A 26,219-nucleotide genomic window follows, 5' to 3' on the forward strand; every position below is an offset into this window, starting at 1 on the left:
TAGTCTTGGGTCATTTAGCTTTCTCTGTGTTCAACTGATACATCAGTTGCTTCCGCTAACTCTAGGGAAGTCCATATTAGGAGATACACACATGTGAGACAAAGTAGCCTGCTGGACGCTTATGTTTTGGAACATGCTGTGCTAAAGATAACCTGCTGTTAGAACTGCTGAATTGTGTTTAAGATTGTATATAAGCAGGGGGACTGCCCCCCTGCCTTCAGAGTTGTCATGCTTGAATGAGACTCTCATGTCTGTGTCTGTCTTGTGTCTGTCTTGTATCTGTCTTTGTCCTATTTATATATATTTATATTTTTGTAATAAATTAATCATTTAACCACGTCTGAGTCCTCATCCATTTTCAGAAAATTTCCACGACACAAGTTTCACACCAAAAGATATTAAAAGTGCAAAGAAATGTTTTTAATCCTGTTCTTATCTGCAGATACAGATTCAGTAAAAAATTATATCCTCACAAATCCAACCAAAATGGTCAATACAAGGATAATCAGCCCACGTCTTTACATTAGACCCATAGCCAGTATTAACACAGTCCTCATCTCCTGCATAACTGTTTGGTTCCCCACGATCCCAGAATCTGAAACAGAGAATCAGAGGTTCACCTGTGTTTCTAAAGGTAATGAGCAAGAGTCATTAACTCCATCATGATCAGACTTCAGTTCAGTGGTCTCTTACCCAGTGGTCAGTGCTGTACCGTCCACCCATTTCCAAGTTCCCTCTTTCTCACTGTCAGTCAAGCCAATCCAAGCACGCACGCTGCTGAGAGTTTTACTGATGAACTCCTGTCATAGTGGGAAAATTGTATAATTAAAAGTAAAAAAAAAAAACAGTCCCCCCCCCCCCACCCACCTGTTAATCTGCTCCACCCTCACCTGTTCCTATACTCCACCCTCACATGATATGCTGCTCCACCCTCACCTGTTAATCTGCTTCACCCTCACCTGTTCTTCTGTTCCACCCTCACATGTTCCTCTACTCCACCCTCACATATTCTTCTGTTCCACCCTCACCTCTTCCTCTGCTCCACCCTCACCTGTTATTCTGCACCACCCTCACCTGGTATTCTGCTCCACCCTCACCTGTTCTGCTGCTCCACCCTCACCTGTTCTGCTGCTCCAACCTCACCTGTTCTGCTGCTCCACCCTCACCTGGTAATCTGCTCCACCCTCACCTGGTAATCTGCTCCACCCTCACCTGTTATTCTGCTCCACCCTCACCTGTTAATCTGCTCCACCATCACTTGTTCTTCTGTTCCACCCTCACCTGTTCTGCTGCTCCACCCTCACCTGTTATTCTGCACCACCCTCACCTGGTAATCTGCTCCAACCTCACCTGGTCTGCTGCTCCACCCTCACCTGGTAATCTGCTCCACCCTCACCTGTTCCTCTACTCCACCCTCACCCGTTAATTTGCTCCACCCTCACCCATTAATCTGCTCCACCCTCACTTGTTCTGCTGCTCCACCTTCACCTGGTAATCTGCTGCTCCACCCTCACCCGTTAATTTGCTCCACCCTCACCCATTCATTTGCTCCACCCTCACCCATTAATCTGCTCCACCCTCACCCATTAATCTGCTCCACCCTCACTTGTTCTGCTGCTCCACCTTCACCTGGTAATCTGCTGCTCCACCCTCACCTGTTCCTCTACTCCACCCTCACCTGTTAATCTGCTCCACCCTCACCCGTTATTCTGCTCCACCCTCACCTGTTGCTCTACTCCACCCTCACATGTTCTTCTGTTCCACCCTCACCTATTAATCTGCTCCACCTTCACCTGTTCCTCTGCTCCACCCTCACCTGTTCCTCTCTGCTGTTTATGATCACCAGGTCTGCTCCTCTCTGTCTGCAGTCTTGTCTGCTCTCACTCCAGGTCTTCTTCTCAGTAGAGACGTAGTAAAGACTGGAGCTGAAGTATCTCCATCCTAATATGGAAATCTGTTTCTTAGAACACTTCTTTAAGAGACACCCATGTTTGTACACATTTCTGAGTACTTTTTAAAGGAAACAACAGTTAGATACTACTAGCCTGTTGCACCTCCAAGGGTTCCCAATGAATTAAAAAAGGTCACATTAACACATTGATGTCTCTATATGTGAACATACAGGAAAAGCAGCACAGAGCCTCACCTCTGAAATAAGTGTGTTGAATTACTTGGACAGAATGAAAAGGGTGCCATAGTTTTTAGTAATTAAACTAAATCAAACTAAAGTATTTCGACACTACCTGCTTTAGACACAATTTCCTTGGGAACTTCCTATTGGGAATGGTCTGCAAATATGCACTTACCTGGATCAGAAAACTTTCTTTGGAGTTGTTCTTGCTCTTTCTTTAGCTGGTCTCTTTCTACCTTCAGGGTGTTGTACTTGGTCAGTAACTGGCATCTCTCTATAGTCTGGTTGTTGTAACCAATCTGTAATTGATCTCTCTCTATAGTCAGGTTGTAGTTACTGGTCTGTAGCTGGTCTATCTCTATGGTTAGATTGGTGTAACTGGTCTGTAACTGGTCTCTCTCTGCAGTGAACTTGACCCACAGCACTATGATGACATTCAGCAGGAGAACACACAGCAGCCCCAGACACACTGTAGTCAGTCTGAAACATCTGCTCCATGTAGTTCTGGTTCCTGGGTTCATACACATTTAAAAATTACCTGATGTAATGTAATTTTTAAATTCATTGTTTCAGGGGATCACAATCTAAACTACTTCCTAGGCTGAAGTCTCCAACATGTTTTTGAAAGGACTTCATATATCATTGCAAGACAATATCATTGCAGACTGAACCTTATAAGTCTTTAACTAATCCCCACCGTTTCCATGGACACAACTATGTTTAGTCAAAGGCCTATAAGTAATCAGCTATCGTAGTGCAGTAATTGGTCAGTGTGCTCTCCATAAAATTTTCTCTTACCTCTGTACTGAAGATCTGCTGTATGAACTTTCTCAGTGTTCATACGATGAACATATTTGTTTTGGACGGGTGTGTGTTTCTTTGAGTCTAATTCACTAGAGGGCTCCTTTCCACTTCTGATCTCGCAAGTTTCTACATTTCCCGCATTCGCATAAATGTCTTCATATTTATTATCACTGTCTGAATCTGCTCTTCTGTCTGAATTTTGATAAATATCCATCCCAATCTCCAGTTGTACAGCTGTACTTGTTTTGAATAGTGTGTGAGTACACAACACTCTCCACTCTCCTGTGGGTGTGAATTTAACTTTATGCCACTGACAGCAGGAAGTCACAGGGGTGTTTTTTGTATAACCCCTTGAAAACAGTGGTATTGTTTGTTGCTTAGATGCTTTGTGTTTTGTATGATCAAAACATGTCTGCTAATTTAGATAAACAGTAAATCTCTTGCTCTCTCTCTCTTGTTCTGTAAGTGGTCTGTGCTGCCATAGACCACTTACTTCATTGGTGCCTCTACAGAGAACAACGGATATATATTTAAAGATATGCTGAAAGCACAGTTTCATTTTTACAAAGTATGCAGTCACTAAAAATAATAACTAATATCAGTGTAGACCAGATCTGAACCATCACATGTTCAGATGGTCAGCAGTGTCTTCTGCTGAAGCAGATATGTAAATGTGTACATGTCTAATCACAAACAGCCCAGTCTAATTACAGATATGTGTTAGACACTCAATCCTGCCATATGTGTGAGATTGTGTACTGTGTACAAGTTTACGAGTGTGAACTTCAACTAAACATTTAGTGGTCTGTGATTGGCTGAGATTAATAATGTGATGCATGATTATAAGCAGATATACAAGAAGTATATGGCCACCTTGTGACCCTCAACATGCAGTGCAGTCAAACGTCAGTGCAAAGACAGTTATAGTGTGCCATCACTGTTAAAGCATTAACATTCATAGATTGCTACTTGCTTGTCATGGACCCTCACAAACTTAAAATGTGTATTTAGTAATGTTTTGGAGAGAGTACAAAACATAAGCTGAGGTTCTCCAATACAAGAGTGAGAACAAAATGTTTTAGCCTCATTTAAAAGACCATGAACTGATTAACATGCACACTATTATAACAAAAGTTGAAAGTATTTTTTATTGTTGTATACTACACTTGCAAATATCACCACAATAATGAGTGTAAAGTTTTGTCAGTGACAACTTTCCCAATGGCTTTCAGTAATAACTGATTTGATTTCCCATTAGGAATTCCCTGAGTAAAAAACCTAATAACGCAAAACACCCAAGTCTTGTGTTTCCTAATGGGAGAACAAATAATGTAGTCCATCTCAAAAAGTGTTTTCTTGACAACATATGGACCATAAAATGTAGTGCCTGTACTTGACTTGAGACATATGAGGGAATTTATGCCATTTTGCTAATATTATTTAAGATTACAAAAGAACCTTATTGTGACGCTGGGCGGCGGCAGACGGACGAGACACAGAGTCCTTGTTGCGACAGACGTCACTTTTATTATTACGTATATAGCGCTTTGTTTAGCGCACAGAAAACAAGCACACACAACGTGCAGACTCCAACATTAGACAACGACGAGCACAAGACACTGCGCGAACGCACATTAAATAGACAGACCACATCAACCCCACGTGATGACGAGACGAGCCACAGGTGAGACGGATAATGACAAGACGCACCCACACCCACGGAGGTACACAGACGCAGACGAATAGACGCAGACAACATTAACACACGCCCCAAAGGAAGGGTTCGGGGACCGTAGCGTGACAGACGCCCCCACCAAGGGCACTACCCGTCCCGGGGTGCCAACAGGACTGAGTGCCCCGAACCCACGTCGATGGGCGGATCTGAAGTGCCCAGTCCTGCGTCTGGGAGATGACCGCCCTCGGCGGAGAGTCCGCCACGCACAGTCTAGAACACCCTCCCTGGGAAGACGGGGGAAAACACGTTAGACACATTTAACGGGACGTTCACAAACACACACACAGGTACACTTACACATAGTGGAACGAAAGGGAAAAACGGGTTAGGCACGCCTGGGAGATCCCCTGCGGTCTCCATCTCCTCCTCCTCTTCTCCTTGGTCCCACTCCATGGACTGCTCCGGGCTGCCACCCCGGGAGCAGTCCATCCTCTCTCCTCCGTAACGATCGGAGGATGGGACCGTCTCTGGTGTCCACCTCCCCTTTACAGTCCCAGCAGAACACTCAGAGGGAGGCGGACTGCCTTCCTCCTCCGACTCGAACTCCTCCACCTCCTCATCGTAGCCCACGGCGGGGAAGGAACGTTCTGACGGAAGGTAATCATCGTCTTCCTCCTCCTCCTCCTCACCGTAGCCCACGGCAGGTGCGTTCCACTCGAACGGAGGGTAATCGTCGTCCTCCTCCTCCTCTTCCTCGCCGTAGCCCACGGCAGGAGCGGAGCATTCGGACGGTGGGTAGTCCTCCTCGTTCCCCTCTCCCCCACCATAATCCACTGTGGGGGCGTAGCAAACGGAGGGAGGGTAATCCTCCTCCTCGCCGTAGTCCACGGTGGAAGCGGAACAAACCGAGGGAGCCTGATCGTCCTCTTCCTCCTCGCCCTCCGATTCCTCCCCCTCGAACTCGCTCTCAGGGGTCTTCTCTGTGGAGCAGAGTTCGAGGTAGCCGACCCTCAGGGGCGAGAGGTCTCTGGTGGGAGAGGGGTGTCGCTCCCTCCACATCCGCACCGCGGTCTGGCGGAAATACTCTGCCAGTTCCCCAGTGCTGGCCTCCCGAGCCCGGAGCAGCATGATGCTGCATAAAGGGTCCTGCTCCATAAGGTCGGGAGTTACAGTGGTCGCACGGTGTTGGGCAGGAGTATGTCGCCGCTTGCTGGGGCGCTGGCCCCTCTTTGGCCGGGTGGCGTAGCCTGGCATATTTGTGGTGTCTCAGACGGCTCGTCGTTCTGTGACGCTGGGCGGTGGCAGACGGACGAGACACAGAGTCCTTGTTGCGACAGACGTCACTTTTATTATTACGTATATAGCGCTTTGTTTAGCGCACAGAAAACAAGCACACACAACGTGCAGACTCCAACATTAGACAACGACGAGCACAAGACACTGCGCGAACGCACATTAAATAGACAGACCACATCAACCCCACGTGATGACGAGACGAGCCACAGGTGAGACGGATAATGACAAGACGCACCCACACCCACGGAGGTACACAGACGCAGACGAATAGACGCAGACAACATTAACACACGCCCCAAAGGAAGGGTTCGGGCACCGTAGCGTGACACTTATGATGAGATAAAATTTTTATTTGCCATTTGTGTAAAGACCACAGTCCAGACACATTGGAATTCTTGTGCAGAGCTCTCTCATCATCAACAGTTTAAAAACAATAAAACAACATAACCACCATAAAGATAAGCAAAGAGACAAACATACCAAAAGTTACAATACGAAAATACAATTGCTCCCTGACCAGCAGCGGAAAAAGAAAAAGAAAAATAGATATATCATAGTATATATAAACAATAACATTTCATTACACAGTTGCCCGTCATCAGCATATACAATAAATTTAGAATTAATTATTATACATTTTCAGTGGCTGTGTTTTGCCATCAGCCTAACTGTAGATGGGAAAAAACTGTTAAAAAAGCGAGTTCTGTGAGTTATAATACTGTCTGCCCTTCTGTGTCTTGTATGTTTGTGTGTGTATTGTATGTGCAAGTGCTTACGTCTGAGCAGAGAGTGAGCCGGATGGAATAAGTCTTTAATGATTCCCTCTCCTCATTTCTGACAGCGCTGCTCATACATAGAGTCCATAGAAGGAAGTTTTGTCCCTATAATCCTCTCTGCCATCTTTATAACTCTTTGCAGAGCCTTCCTCTCTGCCTGTGTGGTGTTACCATACCAGACAGTAATACCTGTGGTGAGGATGCTTATGATTTAGTACATGTTCTTCTGATTAGCAGAAGGAATATTATTTAGTGATTCTGTATGTATCGTGTGTAGTGACAGAAAGCTTGTGTACAACTGATACTTCAGTTTCTTCCACTAAAAACAGGAAAGCTCCTTATTACGAGGAATACACATATGAGACTACTCTGAATCTACTGTGCATTCTCCCCCCTCTGTTTCTCAGTGTGCCCAAATGTACTCTGAACATGTGATAACAACGGAATAAAGAGATCAGACTAAACCATTTGTTGATTAATGAATTTTGTTATGGTCAAATTTTTTTTTCGGGTTTATTTTGGTGTTTGGTTGTTTTGGAGTTATTTTGCAGGTCTCTCGGTCATTGGATGATGCTAGTGATTTCTGGCGTGATTTGTAACAGGCTGCGTGTGTTCGAACCGATGGTTTACCTTCGGGTCTCTTATGAGAGAATTCAATTAGCATTGTGTTGTGACGCTGGGACAGAAGCAGCAGGAGACAGAGGCTGAGGGTGACCTGTTTTATTCTCCATGGAAACTTAGGAACTCAGGCACCACGGCAGTAGAAACAGTAAAGCAAAAGAAATATAGAAGACAAGCGAGCAACGAAGACTAAGGCTGTATTTATTTATAAGCGGATTTATTTCTTTTTTTTTTTACTTATTCAGTTGTTGATATTGTTGATAATGTCATTATGGTGATGGTGAGAATGATAATGGCAATAATGGTAACGATTATTATTATTGTTCTTATTATTATGGTTATTATTATTATTGTTAGTATTAATTTTTAATTTTAATTTTATGATTGTTGTTATTGTTATTAAGTTGGCTTGTATTGTTAGTGTGGTTTGTCTTTTTGGACCCCAGGAAGAATAGCAGCTCTGAGATAGCAGCTAATGGGGATCCTAATAATAAAACTAATAAAACTAAAAACTAAGGCACACAGGTGAGTAATACTCTTCTCTCCCACGGAGCGAGACGGGGTAGCCAGGTGAATGCGCAGCACTGGACGGCGCGACCTGTGGGAATAAATACACCCCAGCTGATTAGAGACAGGTGCTAGTATTCTGGTGATTGGGAAGGTGGGAGTGATCGAGACTGCGAGGGTGTGCTGCGTGTAGTTGTGGGTGTGCGTGTGACCGAAGGTGTTTGGGCGCCCTCTGGTGGCCTCCGGGCCGGCCTACCGTGACATGTGTGAAGTAATGCTTATATGCTACCCATTTATTGAAGTTGTGTGTATAGTGCATAAAGAATATCATTGTGGATTTTGGGGTTTGTTTATTTTGGGTTATTGATTTAAAATTGTAAGGCTGGGCTGCCATATTCTTTTGGGGCATTTTCTCCTGTTTAGGTTATAGAGAGATAGGTAATGTTTATGTATTTTATGTTTGTTCTCTTATTTTATTGCTGTGTTGTCTGTAAGGTGTCCTTGAGTGTCAGAAAGGCGCCTATGAAATAAAATGTATTATTATTATTATTATTTTCATTTGTTTTCTTTTTATAAGGTTCATTAAGTTGAAACGGGGGATTATGGAATTTTGTTTGTTATGTTTGCCTTGGCCCAGCCTGAAGTTATTGATTTAAATTTATTGTTCATTATAGATGACAGATTATAGATATACACATATAAAACAAATAAATAAATGGCAAGCTGGGTTCATCTGGGTCGTAAAAATATGTATATCTCTAAGTCATATTCTTAGGCCCTGATAGTCAACCTGAACCAAAACGACTACCACAGCGTTCTACAGAGCCATGCAATATGTTCAGTTAAAGCTGCAAAAGGTTGCTACTTTGATGTACTTTGAGGAGTCAAACGTTTAGAATACATTTTGGTCTATAAATTGATTCCATTCGTTTTTAACTACAATTGCTTATTTGTGCTTTCATTATATAGTGCTGAGAGAAATTAAACTGAAAAGTTTCCAATTAAAAAATGGAAATATATAAAGAAGATTACTGGTAAGTAATTGTTTTATAATTCTGCACTATCAGAGTGAACTGTATCTGTCACGCTACGGGCGCCCCATAACAGCCACCCCCATCAAGTACCCATTCATGTATATCCATGTATCAACAGTGATTGTACACTATTTTGCACTAACATTTGATTGCACTGCATGTTAAGGGCCACCAGGTGGCCTCAGCGGGGCGGTAATTATTAGCTGTACACCTGCAGACTAAGGCTTTATTCATCCTCCAACAATATCAAACAGCAGAGATATTTCAGCTGTAGAACTTCATTCAATTCCATTGAAAGGAAGTGCTAAAATGGGAAGATACATTTTCACATCATCAGAGAGTAATGAGAGAGAGAGAGGATTGTTGCTGTAAGTAACGGTTGTGCCCTCCACACATGTATAGTTACGGTACCCGCTGTTTGCATATCTGTCTGTTGTCCTGTGTATAGTTGATGTGTTGCCATTCCCTCTTGTTAGCTGTCCTGTTTGTCTGCACCCTCCCCTTGTTATATTAGGATATTTAAACCATCATGTTTTGCCCTCTCACTGTCAGTCTTTGTATGTGTTTGTCATTGTCATGGTGTATTTGCATTTGCAGCTGTGTTTTTCTCTATGTCAGTAAATGTTCATCGTTTGCACCTCTCTCGGCTTCCCCTCCCCCACTAACCATGACAGATTCTTCTCTGCTGTTTATAATCATGCATCAAATTATTAATCTCAGCCAATCACGGGCATGACAATTACATGACACAGCACTTATTCAACCTCCAAACTGAGAATGCAGGAATGTTTTATCTCCAAATAATTATCAAACATCAAAGACTGGGTAAATACATCATTCTGTACAGATATTTTTTTAAGCGTTCTCATAATAAGTTTGTATGAAATCCCCCCCCCCCACTCTGAAACTCTTCACTGTCATAATCACATCTATCATGGGAATCAGTATCTAACACAATCTCTGTAAGTTAGACTAGGCTATTTATTAATAGACATGCACATTTGCATACCAACTTCAGCACAAGGAGCTGCTAACCACGATGTACAGAATCTTTCATGCACTGCAGTTAGTTATTCATGTCAGTGCCAGCATATTTAAAAATATCAAACTACACTGTTTTCAGCTCATATTTAAATGGACAGCAACCATTTTCTGTAGCTGCTTATAGAAATTCAACCCTTGTGTAAGAGCCATGTTTAAAAACATACTGTGTATTTGCTGTGGATTATTTGTTGAAAAGTTCCTGAGTTTGGCCACTAGCTGGATTGTTTTCTTTGAGTTAGAATGTGCAGTTTTGTTTTTTCTTCTCTTTTAGACGGTTGGGTGGAGGTGGACGGTTGGGTACAGTTTTCTGACGAACGATTAGTTAAGACCTCAAAAAATTGGTTAAACTAACATACTGAACTGTTAATGTTTTTATTGTTTGAGATCTAAGACATCAGTAAAGGACGTTTTAATGAAGAAAACCGAGTTTGAGGATTTATATCGCGTCAGGCTAATAGCTACACAGCCGCTTCGTTGGCGGCAAACAGATGGAGAAAGAGCTGCCACTACACCCTGTATGTGGCTGTGAGACCACTTAAAGGATGAGAAAGAGTTACTTTAAGGCATTAACATTTAAGACATACCTTTGCACTTTGCTAAAAGAGTAGAGTAGAGATTTATTGTCATTGTACATGATACAACAAAATTCTGATTGGTACCTCTTAGTGACATAAGTTTAAAAGAATAAAAACAGTGCAAGACAACATATAAACATAAAACATTTCACTAGTCTGTCGGGACAGATACTGATATTGGTTTGTATCAGCAACATGGTGTAGGTGAGGCAGTTGTGGCATGATGGTATAACAGTGTATTTACATTATGTATAGTATTAAAGTATTATAACTAAACTAAAAATATTAATAGCACCAATAAAAGTTTTGGGTGCAAAGTTGCTAATGAGAAATAGTGCAATAGTGCTGATATGAATAGTGTAGTGCAATAGGTCCTAAGGGTTTGGGTTTGTAGGGGGAGTGATGGATGTTACAGCTCTGGGAAAGAAGCTGTTCCTCAGCCTGTTAGTCCGGGTTTTTATTGTCCTATATCTTCGTCCTGAAGGTAGAGGAACAAAGAGATGGTGTCCTGGGTTGGTGTGATGTTCAATAATGTTGCTGGTTTATTTATGAAGGCGGCCAGCATACACAGAGTCCAGATCTGTGAGTGTACTCCCTATGATCCTCTGCGCTGTTCTGACCACCCGGGTCAGGTCCTTTCTCTCTTATACTGTACAGCTAGAATACCATACAGTCATGCAGAGACAAAGTACACTCTCAATTGTGCTGGTGTAAAAGTTCACAAGTAGTTGTGGGGTGAGTCCAGACTGCTTTAGTTTCCTCAGAAAGAAAAGTCTCTGATGAGCCTTCTTTATGAGGTGTGAGGTATTTCGTGTCCAGGTGAGATCAGCTGTGATGTGGAGTCCGAGGTATTTAATGTTTTGGTGGTGTTCAGAGCTAGGTTGTTGTCTGAGCACCACCGTGCCAGGTGCTGAATCTCCTCTCTCTACTGAGTTTCATTGTTGTTAGAGATGCAGCCTATCACTATGGTGTCGTCAGCGTATTTCACAAATGTGTTGGAGGCATGGATGGGGCTGCAGTCATGGGTGAAAAGTATGAAGAAGACTGGACTGAGCACACAGCCCTGCGGTGTACCAGTGTTTAAAATGATTTGGGACGATGTGTGGTCCCCTATTCTCACCACTTGTGGTCTGTTAGTGAAAAAGTCTTTGATCCATGAGCACAGTGAGGGGGACAGTCCTAGATTGTAGAGTTTGGCCACCAGCTTATGAGGGATTATTGTGTTGAACGCAGAGCTATAGTCGATGAATAACATCCTGACATATGTGTCAGGTTGCTCCAGGTGAGACAGGCCCGTGTGGAGTGCGATGGAGACGGCATCCTCTGTGGAACGATTCCCCCTGTAGGCAAACTGGTGTTTGTCCAAGCTGAGTGGAATACTGTCCCCAATATGTTTCAGGATGAGTCTCTCAAAGCATTTTGCGATCACAGGGGTCAGAGCAACTGGTGGGTAGTCATTGAGACAAGTTATTGCTGACTGTTTAGGCACAGGTACAATAACAGATGATTGAATGCAGATGGGGACTACAGCCTGCTGTAAGGAGATGTTAAAAATGTCCAGAAATACACCTGCTAATTGGTCCGCACATCATTTTACTGCTTTGCCTGAAACCTTGTCCGGCCCCGCAGCCTTGGAAGTATCTATCTTCCTCAGAGTGGATCTCACCTGATGGTGCTGGAGAGTGAGATATGGCTGCTGCTCTTCAGGTCTCGGGGGCTCGGCCAGTACTCCGCCTTCTTGTGTATCATAGCGTGCGAAGAACTGGTTCAAAGTGTCAGGTAGTGAGCGGGCTGCTGGTTGTTGCATTTGTAGTCTGCTATGTTTGTAATGCCTCTCCACATACTACGGGGATTGTTATTGTTGAATTGCTCCTCTATAAGCTGTTTGTATCTGTTTTTTGCCTCCTTTATGCCCTTCTTCAGGTCTCTTCTGGCACTGCTGTACGTCAGCATGTCACCCGGTCTATAGGCAGCGTCTCTGGCCCTAAGCAGACTGCACACTGTGTTGTCCAGCCATGACTTCTGATTTGGAAACACCTTGATGATCTTGGTTGGCAGGACAGAGTCTGTGCAGAACTGTATATAGGACAGGACAGAAGATGTGTACTGCTCTATGTCTGCACCTTCTCTGAACACTTCCCAGAACTGTATATAGAACAGGACAGAAGATGTGTACTGCTCTATGTCTGCACCTTCTCTGAACACTTCCCAGAACTGTAGGCCTATATAGGACAGGGCAGAAGATGTGTACTGCTCTATGTCTGCACCTTCTCTGAACACTTCCCAGAACTGTATATAGAACAGGACAGAAGATGTATACTGCTCTATGTCTGCACCTTCTCTGAACACTTCCCAGAACTGTATATAGAAAAGGACAGAAGATGTGTACTGCTCTATGTCTGCACCTTCTCTGAACACTTCCCAGAACTGTATATAGAACAGGACAGAAGATGTATACTGCTCTATGTCTGCACCTTCTCTGAACACTTCCCAGAACTGTATATAGAAAAGGACAGAAGATGTGTACTGCTCTATGTTTGCACCTTCTCTGAACACTTCCCAGAACTGTATATAGGACAGGACAGAAGATGTATACTGCTCTATGTCTGCACCTTCTCTGAACACTTCCCAGAACTGTATATAGGACAGGACAGAAGATGTGTACTGCTCTATGTCTGCACCTTCTCTGAACACTTCCCAGTCAGTGTTCTCGAAGCAGTCCTGAAGGATTGAGGTGGTTTCGTTGCTCCACACTTGCACAGTTTTTGCAACTGGTCTGGACCTACAAATAAGAGGTCTGTATGCCGGGATCAGTTTTATTGCTAGATGGTCGGACGCTCCAAGGTGTGGTGAGGCTGTGGCTTTATAAGCCCCCGCTATGTTAGTGTAGACCTGGTCCAGTGTGTTACTGCCCCTGGTCGGGAAATTAATGTTTTTGTGGAGTTTGGGCAGCACCTTTTTTATGTCCACATGATTAAAGTCCCCTGCCACAATCAGTGCTGTATCCAGTTGTGTATTTAGATGGTTGTTGATTGCTCTGTGTAACGCTTCTAGAGCTAGCTTAGCGTTAACCTGTGGTGGTATGTACACCGCTGTGATCAGAGTAGCAGAAAACTCCCTCGGCATATAAAATGGTCTGCACCTCACCATTAGATATTCCAAATGTGGTGAACAATGTGTATCGACAATGTCCACTGCAGTGCACCATTTATTGTGTACATACATGCACACACCCCCGCCTTTGTTCTTACCGGAGTCATCTGTTCTATCCGCTCGGTACACGGAGCGCTACGCTAGCTCAACCCTTCGACCTTCGGCTGCCTCTGTTCCTGCGTCACATAGACTTTGATGTATTGGTTAATGTCAATGTAAACTGAAGGACTGATTTGCAGTGCTTATTTTTTTATAACTTGTCATTAAAACATGTCTGCCCTCACCAAGAAACATAGTGTGGCACATAATGTAACAGTTTAATTGTCGGTTTTGACAGAATATATATATTTATATTTATATATATTTATATATATATATATATATATATATATATATATATATATATATATATATATATAGTGACGGGCAGGGGTGAGCAACTAAAAAGGAAGCGATCACACCAAGTCTCAGGGAAATAGGATGGTTTAATAGAAAGTGTGCAAACCAAAAACCCGTGCATTGTTCCAGATTAAGGAAATAATAACCACAATAATTGTATAGACGAACAAACGACCCGGCTCTTGGTCTCTGACGGGTTGGCCACCCCTGGTGTAGACACTCACAGACAAAACAGATGACCAATCACAACCCAGATAAAAAAGCAGCACAAGAACTGGAATGAACCAGTTTGCAGACTCAGTAACTACCACGATTTCATGTTACCCAGCACAGCCGCTTAAAAGGAATTAAAAATTCACTTGCACCAATAAAATGTACCTAAGATGAGCAAACCTACCTGGGAAACGGCATCAGATGTCAAAGGAAACATCGCACCACAGCAGTATATATCAAAGTTGTGTATTCAATGATCAGTCCACCATATTACAATGAAACAGCGGAATATGTTAATACTCAACTCACGCTTCTAACCAGCCATCAAACACCAGAAACGCAGATACCTGGTAAGTATTCAAATGCAATCCACCAAAGGACATAACTTCTTTTGTTGTCTGATCTCATCCCTCTTGTTCGGTGTTGTCTCATTTGTTAAATAAACCTCGTTTTAAAAATTAATGCTCTGTCTTGGTCGTGCCTTGTCCTCACTGTTACACTAATATTTGCAAACTGACTTTAGATATTAGAGGGTCGAGCATTCAGATTTCTAATTTAAATTAATTATGGCCTGTAGTTGTTAAGGCAAGTCTTTTGATCATTTTCAGAAACAGCCAAGTCATCAAGACATTTTAGGACTAGGAATTACATAAAGAACTCATGTATAACATTACCAACCATCAAGACGTTTGGGACTGAACAGGAATTACATAAAGAACTCATGTATAACATTACCAACCATCAAGACGTTTGGGACTGAACAGGAATTACATAAAGAACTCATGTATAACATTACCAACCATCAAGACGTTTGGGACTGAACAGGAATTACATAAAGAACTCATGTATAACATTACCAACCATCAAGACGTTTGGGACTGAACAGGAATTACATAAAGAACTCATGTTTATAAATGCACACCAAGATGGACTTTATTTATCCCTCACATCCTTTCCTTTTTTTCTGTCTCTCTTTAAATTGTTGTCATGGTGACCGGCGTCAGCCAGAGGAGGATGGGTTCCCCCCCTGAGTCTTGGTTCCTCTTAAGGTTTCTTCCTTATGCCCTTAGGGAGTTTTTCCTTGCCACTGTTGTCCTTGGCTTGCTCACTGGGGGCTTGGACTCTGACACTTGTAAAGCTGCTTTGTGACAACAACTGTTGTAAAAAGCGCTATATAAATATAATAAATTTGATTTGATTTGATTTGGTGACCTTAGATCAGAAAAAACTGTGGTATGTAAAACGTTTCCACATTTTTTCACATTGCGCCCACCAAGGTTTAGGTTTTGTATGATGGACCAACACAAAGTATCAATTAAATGTGAAGTGAAAATAAACAAAGTGTTAAAAATTGTTGATAAATAAAAATCTGAAAAGTGTGTATGAATACTTTTGCAAGGCACTGTATAAATATGTACAGGTACAGTGATTTCAGGAACACCAATTATTCAGATATGGTTTGGTAACTTCCTAATTTGGTGGCATTACAATAGGGACTTCCTATTCCTATTGAGTTCCACACCAGTAACTTTGTCTCAAATTATCCCAGGTACAAGCAAACCGGGACGGTCACATTTTGAGAGTCTGTTGTAGATTAACGATGTCTCAGGGTGTTGCTGCTGAGATGAGCTTTGATGAGAAGCTCAAGAGAGGAGAAAGAGTGGAAATGGTGGTGGATATTTATGAGAGTGCAGATGATGTTAAAGGTCATGACCTCAAAACACCAGTCACGGATACAAGCAAACCACAAACCAAACAAACAGGTATGTGGGGACTTTTCTTTGAGAGCTTCTTTATCTGATAACTCAGAAATTAGTTAACATACAGAACATATCCAAAATTATGTTTCAGTTAAATGATCATGTTGGCCTAATTAAACTAGCTGATGTTAAGGAAAAGTTAGAAATGGAATTAAAGAACACTGTGTTACAGCGGAAAAATGTAACCATGATTATGGATAATGAGTGCTAAGTCTAAAGCTACTGTGTTTGTACGAGGTTGTAAAAGTGTAAAGAGTGATTAAAGACAAAAAGACCTTGGTATAAAGATGGACAGATAAAAAAGACTAAACCATATTTGTGTGTTGATTCCTCACTATAGGAGGAGACACAGCAGGGAGCAGATGTTCCAGACTGACTGCAGTGTGTCTGGGGCTGCTGTGTGTTCTCCTGCTGACTGTCATCATAGTGATGTGGGTCACGTTCACTGCAGAGAGAGACCAGTTACACACCAGTAACTATAACCTGACTATGGAGAGAGACCAGTTACACACCAGTAACTATAACCTGACTATAGAGAGAGACCAACTACAGACCAGTAACAACAACCTGACTATAGTGAGAGACCAGTTACAGACCAGTTACACCAACCTGACTATGGAGAGAGACCAGCTACATATCAGAAACTATAACCTGACTATAGTGAGAGACCAGTTACAGACCAGTTACTCCAACATGACTATAGAGAGAAAACAGTTACAGACCAGATGCAACAACCTGACTGTTGAGAGAGACCAGTTACAGACCAGTTACAATAACTTGACTGTAGAGAGAGACCAGCTACAGACCAATTACACCAATTTGACTGTAGAGAGAGACCAGTTACTGATGGAGAGTGCTGTACTGCAGAAAGGACTTTCAGTACTGGGTAAGTGAATAAATATGAACTACAGCGATCCTGCACAAGGAAAATATCCTACAGCAGGTAAAATAAGTCTACACGTCACAATATTTGTTCAGCCTAAGCTATTTATTATTAGCTATTTATTATGTTATGAAAAAGTATTTTATACACTTGGTGTAAAATTAATGGTGTGTTATGTTCAGCTAAAGACTGTAAAGAAAGAAATTAGCCTAAAGAACATGAACAACCTGAACAAACTATAACGCTCCCTTTAACACTAGAAGCGCCGCGCCTCATTTACATACTTATACCTAGAAGCGCGGAGGGCCGGTCATCTGACCGATTTCACCACCTCCTACTAGCGCCGTGTTGTTTTCACCTACTTAAAGCGCGCCTCGGGCGGTCAAAAGACCGCTGAGTCTTTACACAGGGGAGCTGGTACTGACACATAATTAACGCTAGATGGCGTTTTGCACAAAAGGAAGAATGAGCCGCCCAAACAAAATATTCGTAATGGTGACATTTGCACGTAACGTCAATATGTTAACAAATTAATGTGACTAAACCTTTTAGAATCAGTGCCTTGTGACCTTGTTCTCAGTAGCTTTCCCATTGTCAGTTTTGTTTAGTTTCATATTGCATTTCCTGGTTTGTGCGAAAACGTAAATGCAAAATATAGTTTCAGTTTTGTTTCTTGGTTAGTGTAATAGTTTGCTTGGTTAGTGTAATAGTTTGCTTATTTGTCTGTGTGTTATTCTGTTGGCATATATGTCACTATATTATCATGTACGTTCGCCACACCACTAACCCACTGGCCCGCACCCCCACTGTGAAGCGTTCACGTCTTTTGTCTTGCTAATGAAACAGACTGCGCTGCAGCCTTCCACCCCCACATCCACAAAAAGCTTGTTCGATACTCAGAGTAGCAAAGTGAAGCCCGTAGACCGAGCTAAAGCAAGTTTGTTTGTATACTCAATGTTACGCCATTTCAAGTTTTAATGTCTAAAAGTTGTGTATGTTAGTGAATTGTAGGCTATGGTGAACATAACAAATCTACAAATAAATGTCTATAATGTTTTGTGTTAGACAAAGAACAAAAAGCATAAATAGGCAAAATAATTACAAAAATATCATTATAAAAGGTAGGCTATGTACCTTTGCGTAACAAAACGCAAAATTATTAAAATGATACGGATGGCTTCACGAATATAGTTGCCTCTGTCCTCTCTAATGTTCACTTTTTTATCTTGCCGTATTGTGTTGCCGTTTCAAATGAGGTGTTTGATCGGTGAATAGCCGATTTACATGTATCGTATATTGCATAAGTTTCGTTCCCCACCTCAAATTAAGTTCCATTTATGTAGTGAATTGTGAACTTGAGAATAAACCTCCGCCGCTGTGGTTAATGTTCATGCACTGTTTGAACAATATTTATTAATTACAGCCAGGTTTTGGAGGTTGTAGAACACAGCTACAGGCCAACAACGGGTGCATCCCGTCTCTCTTTAGCGTATATTGCATAAGTTTCGTTCACCACCTCAAATTAAGTTCCATTTATGTAGTGAATTGTGAACTTGAGAATAAACCTCCACCGCTGTGGTTAATGTTCATGCACTGTTTGAACAATATTTATTAATTACAGCCAGGTTTTGGAGGTTGTAGAACACAGCTACAGGCCAACAACGGGTGCAAACTATGTTGCTGTTCAAACGCCAAAACCGAGCTTTCAAGCAAACTGTGTTGCTGTTCGATCGCCCAAACCGAGCTTTCAAGCAAACTGTGTTGCTGTTCAAACGCCCAAACCGAGGAGTCACGCAAACTATGTTGCTGTTCAAACGCCAAAACCGAGCTTTCAAGCAAACTGTGTTGCTGTTCGATCGCCCAAGCAGAGTTTTCACTCAAACTGTGTAGCCGCGTCCCGACGAATTTATAGCTCACGTTGCCTCATGAATGCTATTGTGAATAAAGTGTTCATAACAGCACCGCCCATGCCATCATCTCAGTTTCGCTCGCAAAGGTATGCATTTACATACGTAACTTGCATTCTGCTTAATTCTTTTGTAATGCCAGTGTGTCAAAAGCAGCCATACATAATGTATGTATCTAACAGCTAGCCCTGGCGAAGAGGGATTATACCCGAGAGATCATTTCTTTGAGATATTGACTTGATAAGTAGGCTAATTACCATTCGCAGAATTCCTGCAAACTACTAAAGCATTTATTAGGCAAAGCAAGACGCTCTCACGGTTTGAAAACCATTGATGTAAACTTATATATAGTATATATTAAATAATATTAATAAATAAAGTATATATTTTAAGACTTTGGAAAGTGAAACACTTTCACTTTCGTTCAACGGACGAATTCCGTTTTGTCTTTACACAATAATCAGTTTGAACTTTGAATAATTTAGTTTTGAAAACTATTGATCTTTATTTAGTTATACTAAATATTAAATGACATACGAATCTTTGCGACACCCGCTGGCAGAAAAGAGAATCACAGTCTTGAAGTGTAGGCGACGACGACAATATTACAGAGATACGAGCGAAATCGATTGAAACTAGCATGTGCAGGGTTTCTTTTAACAATGTAAAAATACTAGTTTATTAAAAGGACAATTCTGGGAAAAGTCATGAAAGGAGGGTTCTGAAATTGGATCCAGTGCAAAGATATTATTATTTTTTGTGCTACTGCGGTCAAGTGACCGGTGCTCGGCGCTTCTAGGTATAATTAGGTCGACCAGAGGCGGCGCTTCTAGTAGACGTCACAGCGGTCAAATGACCGGAGCTTTGGCGCTTCTAGTGTTAAATGAATGTAGCATAATATGAACAAAGAAATGACAATGTAGTGGAACTTCAAGCCCTCATAACACTGATTTACTATGAATTAGTATATTTATGTATGTGTTTCTTTTTGTGAAAATGTAATGCACAAGGATGGAATTATTTCAACTCCAGTCTTTACTATATCTCTACTGAAGAGAAGACCTGGAGTGAGAGCAGACAGGACTGCAGAGAGAGAGGAGCAGACCTGGTGATCATAAACAGCAGAGAGGAACAGGTGAGAGAGGGAGATTCCTGTGAGGGAGAACAGTTATACTTCTAATGCCTTTTCTTATGTAGGAACTATGTTTGCAGGAGTTTATGTTTGAAATGGTGAACAACACTCATGCTTGGATCGGACTGACTGATATGAATACAGAGGGCATCTGGAAATGGGTGGATGGCTCCAGACCTCCAAACACTGGGTAAGAGAATCAGTGTAAAATAAGACACACACTCATTAAACTCTGATAAAATCAACCTATAAGCATTTGAATGTATTACTATTCTAATTTGTCAGAAGACAGTACATAGTTTATAAGCTCTGTGGTGGCTGCTGTAAATTTGTAAGAATTTGTATGACCCAATAAGAGAAAAATGACAGAGTTAAGCTGATGTTAGGGGGTGTGGTTAATATTGAAATAGTTACGCTGATGTTAGGGAGTGGGGTTAATATTGAAATAGTTAAGCTGATGTTAGGGGGTGTGGTTAACATTGAAATAGTTAACCTGATGTTAGGGGGTGTGGTTAATATTGAATTGGAATTTCATGTGACTTGGTTTGATAAGGATATAGTGGCTTCTCTCACCTTTACTAATTTTTAGAGATTTTTAGTAAATCTTCACTGGTTTGCAGAACTCAGTACAGAAGTCTGAGCTGAGAGATTTCAGAACAGTGATCAGACATTGAATCTGATTCTCTGAATTTCAGGTACTGGGCTCAGGGGGAGCCAAATGGTAAAGGTATTGAGCACTGTGGTGAGGTTGTCATATTCACATATTCAAAGGGCTGGAATGACTGGACATGCTCTAATAAAAACAAGTGGATCTGTGAGAAAAGTGTTACATAGCACTTCCTGGTAAAATCAAGCTTTGGAGTTTTTACAGTTCTTAATACTGTCCATTGTTTGAAGTTGTCTTTTGTGTCGTTCATAACTGTACAATCATTTTACAAAGTCAAAATTGTCATTGACAATATTAATGTGTGTTATGTTTATAAAGGTTGTTTGGTCCTGTTATTTTCTTTTATGTTGCTGTAGCACAGCTCTGATAAGGGAATGAATGTTTTTAGATTTTCATATTATCTTGGTGAGATTATGTATATTCATGGATTGGATGATTTTGTACTGTTTGTTTCCTGGCTTTGGATATTGATCCTGTTGTGTAAACTCTACACATCTACAATCTTTGTCACCTGGTACTGTTAAGAGAGGCATTTTTAGGAACTTTTATAACTTTAAATACATTTCTATTGATATAGTAGTGAATGTGTTATGAATATGTGCTCAATATTTTTATATATAATTTCCACATGTATATATTTATAGTCACTGTGTTGCTTTTTATAATCTATCTGCATTAAAAAGTATTAAATGCAGATTGTGACGGGTAGGGTGAGCGAAAATAAATGGAAGCGATCACGCCAAGTCTCAGGGAAATAGGATGGTTTAATATGTAAAGTGCGCAAACCAAAACCCGTGAACTGATCCGAATTAAGGATATAATAACCAGCAGTCAATTGGTACAAAGACAAGACATATATAGACGAACAAACGACCCTCAGGTGAGACGGATCGCGGGCTCCGCCCACCTGAGGGACGAACACAACGCCACACCCACAGGACAAGCTGCTGCTGTAGACGGGGGCGACCAGTAGGGGGCCGCCGTACCGTGACAGATCCCCCCTCCAAGCCGCACTCCCCTCCACCGGCTGTGCGGCCTACAGCAGCAGCACACAAAACAAAGGGGCAGGCAGGCAGGGACAAGGGACACACCCCCTGTAGTCCCGGAGCTGAAACACAAAACACAGGTTAGCTCACCTACCTGGGTGGGACCCTGGACCGACTGGGCCGTCAACAAGACAAAACCACGCCCCGGTCGGTCACAGGGCCCTCACGCCCTAACCGGCCTTAAGCCGCATAGCCCCACAGGTGCGAGGACGGCGGGCCACGGCTCCGTGTCCGTCCGGGGTGTATGTGTGCAGGTTACCTCCCTGGGGCGTGGCTAAGTCACCTCCTGGACCTACCTCCTCCCGGAGCTGGCCCCTGCCTTCTGCTAGGGGCCACCCCAGCCTCCTGGGGAGTCAGCCCCAGCCGGGGCCTGACTTTACGAGGTGGACTCCTCCACCAAACCCAGGAGCGCCAGAGACCGAGGCCCAGAGCACCCTTATCGCGGGCTGGGGAACAGCCCCCAAGGGCCTCCTGGTCACCCCGAGCAGGAGGGAGGATCTCCATCTTCAGCAGGAGCTCTTCAGACCAGAGCCCTATCGTCCCCAAACATCCGGGGGCCCCAGCCCTCTAGGGAGGGGCTCTTTCCGACCGGGCTCCGGTCACCCCACAACATAAGGGGGCTCCTGCCAGCTGGAGACCCCCACAAGGTCCAGGACTGCCACGATCCACCGCCAGGGAGAAGCACCTGCACATAAAACACAAAATGCACACACACCCACACACACCAACACAAAACACAGACGCGCACTGCCCTGATCCCCCTTACAATGGGGGAGGGGTCTCCGTCTTAGCAGGAGAGTTCCACCTGCTCAGGAGAACCCCCCACATTCCTGGTCAGGGCCTCCCTCAGGAGCGACGCCCTCCGTGCCACTCCCCGTGGCACGGGACCATCACTGGTCCACCCCCAACACACACTCAAGGGGGAGGAGCATGTGTGGAATTACATTCAACATAATCACGGGCACGCAAGAACAACACACACGCAAAGACTAGACAAAAACGGTGTACAGACGACGAACGGACGAGACCCACACATGCGCGCTCGGTTTAAACACATAACAGCGACGCGCCGCTCAGGTTCGCAGTCACTCCCCACATGAAACACAACACAACGGGGAGCGAGGCGACAGTGAGGAGCGGCTTCCGCGCTTTACACAAAACATTAAACATTCAACACCACGAGCACGCACACTGATCCAGACGCCCGTTCACACGTACACACTTTACACTCACACAACATGAAGAGTTTCCCGGGGAAGACGCCCCGGTCTTCGCCGTGCCACTCACAACACTAACGCACGGCGAAACTCTTCAGACAGACAAACAATGTACAGGAAGAGCTTTCCCAGGGCAGACTGCCCTGGTCCTCGCCGTGCTACACACATACACAAAACACATAAGCACGGCGAAGCTCTTCACACAAAACACCACGCAGACAAACACTTACCACGAGACATGACCACGAACGAAGGAGAAAGCAAAGGAGACTGGCGGCTTCCGAAGGGAGGCTGGTTATTCTGTGACGGGTAGGGTGAGCGAAAATAAATGGAAGCGATCACGCCAAGTCTCAGGGAAATAGGATGGTTTAATATGTAAAGTGCGCAAACCAAAACCCGTGAACTGATCCGAATTAAGGATATAATAACCAGCAGTCAACTGGTACAAAGACAAGACATATATAGACGAACAAACGACCCTCAGGTGAGACGGATCGCGGGCTCCGCCCACCTGAGGGACGAACACAACGCCACACCCACAGGACAAGCTGCTGCTGTAGACGGGGGCGACCAGTAGGGGGCCGCCGTACCGTGACACAGATGGCCAGATTTAAATTACTATCTAATGAAGGGGGCATTTCACTGTGTGTAATCTGTCTAGACACACTTGCCAGACTGACTATGAATCTGCATCTTGGTGCTGGATCAGTTTGACCTTATGAGCCAATTTGTATTTTCCTGAAACTTCAGGTGGTGCTATTGGTCTCAGGTCCACAGAACTCCAAAATAATCTGATTCAAGGAATTACTTATCAGCAAACTAGTGTAAATGGTAAAACATTGAGTCACTTTTATTGTCATTGCTCAGTATACGTACAAGTCAACAAAATTACTGACGGTGCTCAAGAGTACCTGCATGGCTGAGCTGGGATTGGAAATAACAACCTTCAGATTAACAGCCCAAAGTCAGATTAACTGTAATACTATTACTGGCTCCATGATACGAGGTACGGTGTCTTCCCCCATTGCTCCATGCATTCCCTCTGTGGGAGCTTTCTGTGGTAGAACATGTTCTCTGACTCTGTGTCTTCAGCTACACAGTCCCATACACAGTAAAGTATGTGTTTTCTGTTCTCACACCTTTCAATTATAGCCAGCATTGTCTTTTGGGGATTTGTGCTATAGTAGCAATTAAAATAAAACATAGCATATTTATACTGATTAATAATTACATGTGTAGATACCTGCACATGTAATTATTAATCAGTATAAAAATGCTATGTTTTATGTTTTATGAATAATAGTTATTTAGTTATTGTAATTTTTTTATATCTTGTACATTGTTTTATGATGTGTATGAACAATATGTATATTATTTAAGTGTTATTTTTAGCTTAATTGTTTTATATTGTATTGAAAACAGGTCTCTCTTGTAAATGAGACGCCAAGTCTCAATGGGACTACCTGTATAAATAAAGGTCTAATAAAAAAATAATAAAGTGGGATGGAACCAGACAAACTAGCCTTCAGTTTCCACTGTATTGAATCCACCGCAGTGTAGCGGAGACAGCCAAAGACATTGCAAAATCACAAAGTGGATTACTTTCACCTTGGAAGGCAAGAGACTAACCCATCCACAGCTCTTTAATTGTATGTAAACATAAACACTGGTCCTTCGCTCGGTAACAATCACCAAGGAATCCCTACTCCTAATGGCTCTCCTCTCCAAAAAGCTTAGGAAGTCTTAACTTATCTGATCGTCTGAGAGTAAAACAAAGACCTTTAACGTGCTCTGGCCAGGATCAACCCTTCTCAGGAGGGCACAGAGAACAGGAAAGGTCTACACTCATAAACCTAAATCACAGGCCTATCTGATTCTCCAACGTTTGACCCCATTTTATAACACCTTGAATTCTTGTGTTAAGACCCAGAACTAAAGGTGCAATATTTTAGAAATCCTTGTAACTCCAAATCTGAACTGTACACGGAATTCAGGAACCAGCTCGGCGGATGCAGTCTAGAGACACCAAACATGACTATCTTTCACCCAAGGAAAGGACAAGTATGCATGGAACCAATATCCAGCTTCCCAGCCTTCAGTCACCAGGACAGAGTACCTCTGAATTGAACATTATGTGATCTGTGGTTGATATAAAGAAACCAATCGTGATCTTTCATGCGTTCAGCATTAAGTAATGTTATCAGAATCTCTGTGGTTATATAATCACACCACATTGATGCATATCCATGTATTACTATAATTTCAGTAGTTAGATACACCTATCTTTGTAGCTTTGAATTGTATCATGAAGGCATGCATGCATATACATATTTTTGTGTGTTCTGCTGTTTAGATATGCATGCTCATTAAGTTCTGTGTGTTAAGGTCATAGAGACCTACATATTCTCATATCCATGTGCTACATTATTTGAGATCTCTCAATACACTTGTAGTCCAGTGTAATGTCTAATTAAGATTTATATATCTATCCGAGTATCAAAATGTAATGTGCTATAGTAGGCATATACATATATTAAGTTGTGTCACTTACCAAATGTAACCATGTTCATATGTGCTTTTGTGACCTCATATTTATACCTGTCTGTGCATTATGTGTCATTCAGTGTCCAGAAGTGGAAATTAAGAATGGCTCATGGTATAGGATGGTAGAGTCAAATTAATACTTATTTAGGCAGAGCATACAAATCAATTTATTTAGGAATCAGAGAATTCCAATTGTCTTGAAATTGTAATAGTCTGCTTTTATCTCCCATTAACTAAATCTCTGAGAGACGGGCAGGGTCACAAACCCCCCTTCTCTCCCTTCTCCCCTCTCTCTCCTTTCTCGGATTACCTCCTGTCCGGGCAGAGATTATGCATATTCAGGAATCAGAGTCCAATGATCACCAGAATAGCAACTCATGGGGAACTACAGTCACGCCCCTAAATGTTGCTTAAAAGGTGTCCCTCGAGAAGTGAAAAGAAGAGTTGGAGTGATGCCAAGAGACCGCAATTAAGTTCGAACTTTATCCAACTTCTAGAAGATCTTCGTTATAATTTATTTCTCGAGAAAGTGTTTTATTTAGTCTGTGTCGTCGTCAAACTTACTTTGTTTTCATTGTTTTAAAGTCAAGCTCATCTTCCTTTCTTAGTTAAATTCGAGTTATTTCTGTTTGGCCGATAGAAATTAACTTTAGTTTAACTTCGAAGTCATCTCATCAAGTGAACTGCTACCCTCCAACCACGACTGTGACGTCACCGCTAGGTCTTAGCGCTTCAAGCCGTCTTGAAAGACAGACTCAGCTGACCCAGCCACCTCAGGAGTGAACGAACATTGAACGCGCGTCGGTCGACACGCCTTCCTCCCCCCGGACACACG

At 42.6% G+C, this 26,219-nt stretch overlaps 2 protein-coding genes across 2 annotated transcripts; one reads left to right on the forward strand and one right to left on the reverse strand.

The window, feature by feature from the left end:
- Window positions 1–424: 424 nt before the first annotated feature.
- Window positions 425–3,190, reverse strand: LOC143524828 (uncharacterized). The gene is made up of 5 exons (XM_077018292.1): window positions 2,930–3,190; window positions 2,307–2,642; window positions 1,817–1,941; window positions 694–800; window positions 425–595 (listed from the first exon to the last, which is right to left on the reverse strand). The coding sequence occupies exons 1-5, from the start codon at window positions 3,147–3,149 to the stop codon at window positions 451–453; spliced, it is 933 nt and encodes a 310-aa protein (XP_076874407.1). The 5' UTR covers window positions 3,150–3,190; the 3' UTR covers window positions 425–450.
- A 12,433-nt stretch (window positions 3,191–15,623) lies between these two features.
- Window positions 15,624–24,036, forward strand: LOC143524812 (uncharacterized). The gene is made up of 5 exons (XM_077018291.1): window positions 15,624–15,991; window positions 16,329–16,874; window positions 19,789–19,913; window positions 19,991–20,100; window positions 20,606–24,036. Exons 1-5 carry the CDS (start codon window positions 15,829–15,831, stop codon window positions 20,742–20,744), a joined length of 1,083 nt encoding a protein of 360 aa, XP_076874406.1. The 5' UTR covers window positions 15,624–15,828; the 3' UTR covers window positions 20,745–24,036.
- Window positions 24,037–26,219: the final 2,183 nt, after the last annotated feature.

The sequence above is a fragment of the Brachyhypopomus gauderio genome, chromosome 1 (genome assembly GCF_052324685.1).
Source record: "Brachyhypopomus gauderio isolate BG-103 chromosome 1, BGAUD_0.2, whole genome shotgun sequence".
NCBI lineage: Eukaryota > Metazoa > Chordata > Actinopteri > Gymnotiformes > Hypopomidae > Brachyhypopomus > Brachyhypopomus gauderio.

What these genes read in the sequence shown, in the direction of transcription:
- LOC143524828 (XM_077018292.1), bottom strand. Translation starts at nt 3,149, where the DNA reads ATGGATATTTATCAAAATTCAGACAGAAGAGCAGATTCAGACAGTGAT. An exon ending in AGCAGATCTTCAGTACAGAG is followed by an intron (nt 2,643 to 2,929) that starts GTAAGAGAAAAT and finishes GTATGAACCCAG; the next exon opens with GAACCAGAACTACATGGAGC. An exon ending in TAAACAGCAGAGAGGAACAG is followed by an intron (nt 801 to 1,816) that starts GTGAGGGTGGAG and finishes CCACTATGACAG; the next exon opens with GAGTTCATCAGTAAAACTCT.
- LOC143524812 (XM_077018291.1), top strand. Translation starts at nt 15,829, where the DNA reads ATGTCTCAGGGTGTTGCTGCTGAGATGAGCTTTGATGAGAAGCTCAAG. An exon ending in ACCACAAACCAAACAAACAG is followed by an intron (nt 15,992 to 16,328) that starts GTATGTGGGGAC and finishes TCCTCACTATAG; the next exon opens with GAGGAGACACAGCAGGGAGC. An exon ending in TAAACAGCAGAGAGGAACAG is followed by an intron (nt 19,914 to 19,990) that starts GTGAGAGAGGGA and finishes CTATGTTTGCAG; the next exon opens with GAGTTTATGTTTGAAATGGT.